The 7,913-nt window shown below is 35.5% G+C and overlaps 1 protein-coding gene across 1 annotated transcript; it reads left to right on the forward strand.

The window, feature by feature from the left end:
* LOC109239949 (chromatin remodeling protein EBS-like) lies at positions 2,852-5,104 on the forward strand. Its single transcript, XM_019406563.1, has 4 exons — positions 2,852-2,994; positions 3,645-3,987; positions 4,091-4,159; positions 4,837-5,104. The coding sequence occupies exons 1-4, from the start codon at positions 2,922-2,924 to the stop codon at positions 4,916-4,918; spliced, it is 567 nt and encodes a 188-aa protein (XP_019262108.1). The 5' UTR covers positions 2,852-2,921; the 3' UTR covers positions 4,919-5,104.

Raw genomic sequence — 7,913 nt, forward strand, 5'->3', positions numbered from 1 at the left:
GAATTTTCCCGTATTGTCTTTGTGTTCTTACTTAATTTCTGATTTGCTGCCCAAAAATTTGTTAAGGCCAAACTTGCTGAAATTTGGCTAAGTGTTAAGGAAGGCTGAGTCAAGTGCGGGACTTGACTGCCGCGCGGGTGTGACTTTGGACTGACAAAAAATGCCCCCGTGACACCTACTGTTAGCCTCTAACAATGAGACTTGACGAAGGTCGGGCAGAATCTGTGTTAAAGGCTTGTACATTGCCCCTTGACATGGGTTTGTGGAAGTGTTGACAAGCAACGTGCAAAGCTGGGTGTGTGTCTAAGTTGGTGATGGACTTAGACAAGTCAGCTAGGCAAGGTGCCTTGAGTGTTGGCAAGGCAGCCTTGGTTCGTGGGCATCAGCAATGGCAACGAAGGCATGGCACTTGACAAAGGCATGCGCGGATAAGTGGGACGACTAAGTTTGTGGCAAGGCATGGCTATGAACTTATGGGTGAGGAATGGTCCAAAATAAGGCAAGGCAGGAGACTAAGTGTGGTAAAAAGCTGGAAGGCAAGTGTGCAAGGCATGTGCTGAAAGAGGTCTGCTATGCATGTGCTTTGGAAGTTAAAGGAATGTGCATAGCACATGTACATTTGACTCTAATGCTGAAGACAAGTCCAATTTCGTGGGAAGGGTTTGAATTTGAATTCAAACAGACTGGTTAGCTTGTTTTTAGGAATGTCATGTGCATGGCACATTGTCTTAACTGCTCCAACTGAATTGCTGTTCTTCGAAGGGCATTGGCTGCTCCAAGCCAAGGCAATGAAGAACGTTCAAAAGTGAAGATCCCTGATCCTAAGGCGTTTGGTGGAGCACGTAGTGCTAAAGAATTAAAGAATTTTCTGTGGGATATGGAGCAGTACTTTGCTGCTGCCGAAGTTTCGGACGGAGAAAAAGTCACAATTACAAGCATGTACCTAACGGGAGATGCTAAATTGTGGTGGATAACTCGCATGGATGATGATGAAAGTTTGGGCAGACCCAAGATAGATACGTGGGTAAAACTTCGGAAGGAAATGAAGGACTAATTCTTGCCTAGCAATGCATCTTGGCTTGCTAGGGATCGCTTGAAACGTCTAAGGCAAACTGGACCTATTTGTGATTATATTAAGGAATTCACTTCCTTAATGATGGATATTCAGAACATGTCGGAGGATGATAAATTGCATAACTTTATTTTTGGAATACAAGCATGGGCACAGAACGAACTTAGGAGACAGAACGTGAAAGATCTCCCGAGTGCGATTGCTGCAGCGGATTCTTTGGTCGATTATCGCAGTACCCGTAGTCTTTCTAAAATTCCTTCTACTTCAAAACCTAAGAAAAGGGCTGAGAAGAAAGGGGAATGGAGGAAAGAAATTCGAAAAGAAGTTGTGGAAAAGGGCAAGGCTATTGCTGATGGAAATGCTAGAAACAAAGGCATCACAAACAAAAAGAGCGATGGTTGCTGGACGTGCGGTGGACCTCACCTTGCTAAGAATTGTCCGAATCGGGAGCGGGTTAATGCTTTGATTGCTACAGAAAATAAACGGGATGGAGAAGGTCAGGAAGTTGCTGCTGCCTCGGTGAATCCTTTGCAATTGCTGAATGTTATCTCGTTGGTTAATGCCACAAGCAACGAGACTAACCCTCATTCCTTGCTGATGCATATTGAAATGAGAATTGGGGACAAAAGTGTGATATCTATGGTAGATACTGGCGCTACTCACACCTTTGTTTCAGCCAATTTGGTGCATAAGTACGGATTGAGTGTGAGTAAATGTCCCTCCTACATGAAGACTGTGAATGCCAAAGCACAAGCCATTGTGGGTATGGCTTATGATGTTCCTATGTCTGTTGGGAACTGGAAAAGGAAAGTTAATTTGATGGTGATTCCATTGGAAGACTTTGAGGTGATCCTTGGAATCGATTTTATGCGGAAACATCGCTTTGTTCCAATGCCTCATTTGGACGGAGTGATGATAATGCATGAAACAGTTCCTGGTTTGTGAGGCTGNCATGAGTTCATAGTTATATTAGTAACTAAAGATAATCATGAGCCTAAAAACACACGAAGTATAAAAAGACAACAAAAATCCTAAACCAGGAAATTCTTTTTTAGAATTTCAAGCTTTCAAAACTAAAATTCAAAATAAAATACATAACTAATGGCGTTTGAATCTTTGGATTTAAAATTATAAACGTACTCTTTGTCCCTCAAGTGAGTTCCACACCCATCAAAGAATATATAATTCATATTATCTTAATATGAAAAGTATGTTAGTTTAAATGAGGAAATAATTTAAATAAGGCAAACTTTTATTATTTTTAAAGTCCTAAATATTAAGAGTTTTTATATATTTTTATTAAGGAAAGATTTCTAGTAAAATTAAATGACTATTTCTAGATATTAGTGGAATAATTAAATGACTATTCCTAAATATTAGGAAATTAATTAGAATGACTATTTTGCCCAATGTAAACTCTATTTTTAAAGGGCAGAAAAGACGAACGATATTTCGCTAAGGGCCTTCGTGCTTTTAATATAGTATAGATATAGATAGATATAAATATTTAATTTTTTTGCCACATCAGCTTTTATGGCGATGTTTAGGACCAAAAATAAGTATAAGGTGGTATTAGAACACCCGTAAAAGTTAAGTGTGCAACTAATTTTTCCGAACAAGTACATGGTGCATCTCATGTATTATCCCTTGATTAAATGATGTCCCAATGGTGATACTAGACCTAGGGTGGAAAATTAATCAGAAAAAGCTATACGGATAATTAATTTACATTAACATTACTATATATTGAAGGAAAAGATGGCAAATAATTCCCTAGCCACTTCAACCCTTAAAAACCTGTGTCTTTTCTCCAAGTTTACCCTAAGTGTACCATACCTTTTCGTTTTCCATGGCTAACACCCGCCCTGGAAAATGTGATTTGGGCTCTTACACCATTACAGGCATCGACGAAGTTGTCAGAGGTAATTCACATTCTGATAAGTCCCTTTTCAGTGATAAAATCATAAAGATTTAGATATATATATTTAAAGATTACTAAAATTTCAATAAATATTACGTTGTGAACTCATAGTTTTAAAAATCCGATGAGTTCTGTGATAAAATCATAAAGATTGAACCCAGCACGTTAAAATCCTGAATCGCCTCTGAGGTGAGGTGGGCTCCCTTCGGGGATTGCAGCAGGAATTTGAGTATTTTAGTATTTTCTTGGACGATCAAGTGTTTAATTTAGGTTTCCGAAGAAAAATATATGGATTTCTCTAGCCATGTACATATAAAAATAATAATGTATATAGAAGTATCGCTCCTACTTAATAGTACTAATAATTTTTCCTTCAGCTTAGAAACTAACCTATCTTTTTGAATTTGTTCAACCATTGGCCTTAAACAAAGCCTTATCTATTTAAATATTTTTCTCTTGCAGCCAATTATATATTGACATAAAAACACAATTAGCTATGTACTATAGTATTAAGGATATGCATCTAGCTGCTTATTTATGTTGCTGCTGTTAGGGATTTTTGGAAATGGAATTTGCTCCTTAATTATCATGTAATTGCGTTATTTTGAATTGCATGACTGAAGATTTTGATTGCTATGACTATATATGTAGCTGGGGATTGTGTGTTGATGCGGCAATCAAGAACTGATACGGTTCTACATGTGGCACGTGTAGAGAGAATCGAAGCTGATAACTGCAACAATATAAAGGTTCATGTTAGATGGTATTATCGGCCAGAGGATTCAATGGGAGGGCGGAGAAAGTTTCATGGAGCAAAGGAATTATTCTTGTCTGACCACTACGATGTTCAAATTGCCCACAGTATAGTAGGAAAATGCAATGTTCATTCTTTTAGGAAGTATACTAAGCTTGAGAATGTTGGTCCGGAGGATTACTACTGCCGGTTCGAGTATGAAACGGCAAGTGGAGCTTTTGTACCAGATATGGTTGCAGTGTAAGTGTATGAAATTCCCCGTGGTTGCTGATTAAAGTTGAGTAATATTTTTGAAGTTGAGTAATATTCTTCATGCTCATAATTCTTTTTTGTTGCTCTGAAGGTATTGCAAATGTGAGATGCCATGTAATCCAGATGAATTTATGGTAAAATGTGTGGAGTGCAAGGAGAGGTACACATCATTTCATCTTTTTGCTTAAGTTGCTGATTGTTAAAAATGAGTTACTTGCATCAATTTCCTCTCCGTTGAAGATTGGAAAACCAACCAATAAATTTTAGTGAACGTTAGATGGGACATAAAAAGAGTTCTCTCTACAGTCGGACTAACTCTGCTCTGCCTTCTTAGAATGTTCGAGTTCTGTTACTTTATTAGTTTTCAGTTGTCTTTAAGAACCAGACATTTCTTCTTTCCTTAGCTCTAGTGCAATGAATGTCAGTTTTTCTTGCATATTCTTGTTCAGTATACATTGAAGAGCTTGTATATGTGTAAATTAAACTGGAAAGTCCTTGCTAATCTTTGCACTATGATACTAAGTAAAGGGGTATTTTCATGTGTATCAACTTATCTAAAAAGAAGAACAAGAAATAGTCTTTTTTCGAACTGGTGTCATTTCCTTAGTTTCCAGCATGATAAATACAGAGGCCTGTCTAAAGGTTCTGTACATACATAAAAGACTTCCATATCTCAAATGATCTAGCCATATTGTGTATAATCTGTTAAGAGTCACTGTTCTGAAGATGCAACTGTACATTCGAGGCTGGACTGATTGGTTAAACCAAAAGACATCTGTGTCGATTATACATTGCATGCTTTTATTTCTTACAATTCTTTCCTTTGGTCTTTTGCAGGCATCATCCAGCCTGTGTGGGCATGACTATTGAACAAGCTAAACAAATAGATCACTATGTTTGTTCCGGTTGCTCGCAATAAGGAACATGTCGTAGTAGGATTGAGGGATTAAAGCTCGACCTACCTGAGAAATTTCAGTAGCCACGCAGGAAAAATTTGATGTGTAGTCGTTTAGGTTCAAATTAAACTCCGAAATTATAGTATTGAAACTTTTTACTCTCTGTTCTTGAGTTTAAATCTTTATTTTGAGTGATTGAAGCACGTTCAGCATCCTGGTAAATCAAGATATATATATATATATAAATACTAAACTAAACCATGTATCTACATTCACACAGGGTCCAAGGAAGGGCCGCACCCAAGGGGTACTCCAAGATATAAATACTACACTAAAAAGTTATAAGCAGAGACTTTTGAAGTAAAAGAATAAGGTCATTAGTTCATTACTGCTTCTGCTTGAGAGTTGAGACAGTGATGGTAAGCAGAAATTTTATTCTTACCTACAGTCATTACTCATTTGATTTATTTGTTGTTTGTAATTTAAGTATAAAATTGGCTAATCTCAGTTGCATAATTGAAATTTCAGCTTGGTGATTATAACACTAGCTGCTTCATTGTTGTACATAAAAGATAGATTTAGCTCACAATAAATACTCAAAAAGTATAAGTGAGTGATGTTTCCTATTTAGTCCTCTTATATTAAATGAGGGTCTGACTTCAGTTATGTAATGTCATCTATTCTTTTCCAAATATGGAAAAGTAAACTACACTCTCTATAGCATCTACGTTTCAAGGGGCAACAGATCCATTTCGACCAAGTTTAGGACTTTAGGGGGGTAATATGATCTCCACAAACTTTGAATAATATTCAGTTTCTTTTTCAAAAAAAAAAAATCATATCAAAATCAAATAAAGTTTCCTAATTTTTTAAACATTCTAGAATATACATATTAATACAACTTTCTCATTGTTTTGTTCTTCAGAAAAAAATTGTAAGTCTGAAATCGTAGTGTTTGCTTTCAATTTAGAGTTGCTTTTCGGGAAATCAAATTAAAAATTTTTTTTAGATTCCTAACCCAAGTTTCTATCAACTAACGGCTCATTTCATTCGGCTTAACCTTTCAATCTTTAGCTCTTCAAAGTTTCAAAATAACTTGGAAACCAGAGTTATTTAATTTATTATTGTATAATCACCGTTCAGAGAATAGTGGTATTTTGTTAATCTATTTTCATGTTTTACTTGTAAATTTGACTTAAGTATATGATAGAATTCAGTTATTTATTTTAATGAAGCATCTAATCTAGAAATTCAAAAACATATATCTCAAGAAACGAATCAAAACACATCAAAATTTGTTTTCCCAAAATTATTTACACAAATACCGCCTCAATTTCAAGAAGAGGATGTATTTTTAATTGGTCTAAGATTTTATTGCTATCGCAAAATAAAAAAAGATATGCTACTTATTATATTTTATTTTATATGACACACATTTTTATTTTGAAGAATGATATTTTACTCCTTTTGGAAAATAGTTAATTTTATTATTTTCAGTTATCCTTAATGACATGGCTCATTGGCACCCTCACCATCAATCATTTAAAATAAAAAAGAATATATGATATTTAGAGCTGTCAAAACGGGCTAGCCCAGCCCAACCCAGCCCAAGTCTCATGGGCTTTTAAATTTGGTGGACTAGGGCGGGTTGGCCTCCATCTATATGGGCCTTAAAATGGCCAGCCCAGTCCAATCCTAAGAGGGCCGCGGGTTAGGGCGGTCGGCCCTTCAATTTTTTTAGAAAAGAATATTTCTCCAAATCTTTAGATATTTTTTCGTGATATAACCTCTTGATCATATGAACGACTTCTATTTATTTAGAGTGTACAAGAATCTTGATATTTAACAAGGAATCTCGTAATTGAAATGCAAATTCTCTATATCTCTAGCTCTTTTTTTTAAGGTTACATGAATATTTTTTAGTACTTTTCTTTCACTTTCCTTAGGTTCAGGAATTGCTTCGATAATTTTATATGTTAAGGTTTTTTAATTTAGGTTTAACATTATTTGTCGATTTCATCACTATAGTCCATGAAATTTTTAAAATTCATGATATTTGCTAGTATTGTCAATTCTTTTTGGGTTTTAAAACTTGACCTTTTTCTATACTGAAGAGCAATTTAATAATTAATAATATATTAAAGTAACCAGATTGATCATTGGCCACTTAAAATAATATTTTCTTTTGAAAAAAATATTATTGGCCACTTAAAACTTTCCTAGTTCGTTGTTAATTAAGCAAAAGAAAAACTGATCTTGTCATACTACATGCATATCAAAAATATAAATTCTAGTTGATATGGAACGGTAAATGAGCAATCTAAGGTTGGAAAATGGGGATTATAGTTAATATTTTTTTTAGTTTTTACTTTTTTTAAAATATTTAATTTGAATATAATTAATTTTTGGCCCACGGGCCAGCCCAGGCCCAGCCTCGGTCAAGCCTCAAGGGCCAGCGAGCTGACTTGGGCCGGACTTGTAAGCCTCAATTTTAAATGGGCTAAAAAAATTCCAACCCAACCCTACCCAAGTAGCGGGCTGGGTTGGTCTGGCCCTCACGGGCCAAGCCCATTTAACGGCTCTAATGATACTCTTACCGCCTCTCATTTAAAAAAGAGAAATTTTCATAAAGCACTATCTTTTAGTGGTAATTAGCTATCTATAGATAGCATTTGCTATATTACGGATTGTAGATACGTTTTCTGTTGTTATAAGATGTATTCGATGTATTTAAGCTACTATATTCATGAATACAGTAGCAAAAATAGGCGTGAATCAAGGAAGTCCAGCTAATCAGTTGTTGTATTCGAGTGTATTCGACTGTATTCATGGCGTGAAGCATGGGATTACAACTGGACAACTTATTGTATTCGACTGTATTCACGGCGTGAAACAGGGGATTACACTGTTTTTAAACGGAAAGTGAATCAATTAACATAATAGACTCCTAATATAACTCAACAAACTCAATTATAACACACAAAATTTGTATTTCCAGTTATAAAAAAGGTTTTCAAC

The sequence above is a fragment of the Nicotiana attenuata genome, chromosome 1, assembly GCF_001879085.1.
Source record: "Nicotiana attenuata strain UT chromosome 1, NIATTr2, whole genome shotgun sequence".
Classification (NCBI taxonomy): Eukaryota; Viridiplantae; Streptophyta; class Magnoliopsida; order Solanales; family Solanaceae; genus Nicotiana; species Nicotiana attenuata.

Excerpts from the sequence above, each read along its gene's own strand:
- LOC109239949 (XM_019406563.1), top strand. The coding sequence starts at position 2,922 with ATGGCTAACACCCGCCCTGGAAAATGTGATTTGGGCTCTTACACCATT. Across the intron at positions 2,995-3,644 it reads CATCGACGAAGTTGTCAGAG|CTGGGGATTGTGTGTTGATG; the intron begins GTAATTCACATT and ends CTATATATGTAG. Across the intron at positions 4,160-4,836 it reads TGTGTGGAGTGCAAGGAGAG|GCATCATCCAGCCTGTGTGG; the intron begins GTACACATCATT and ends GGTCTTTTGCAG.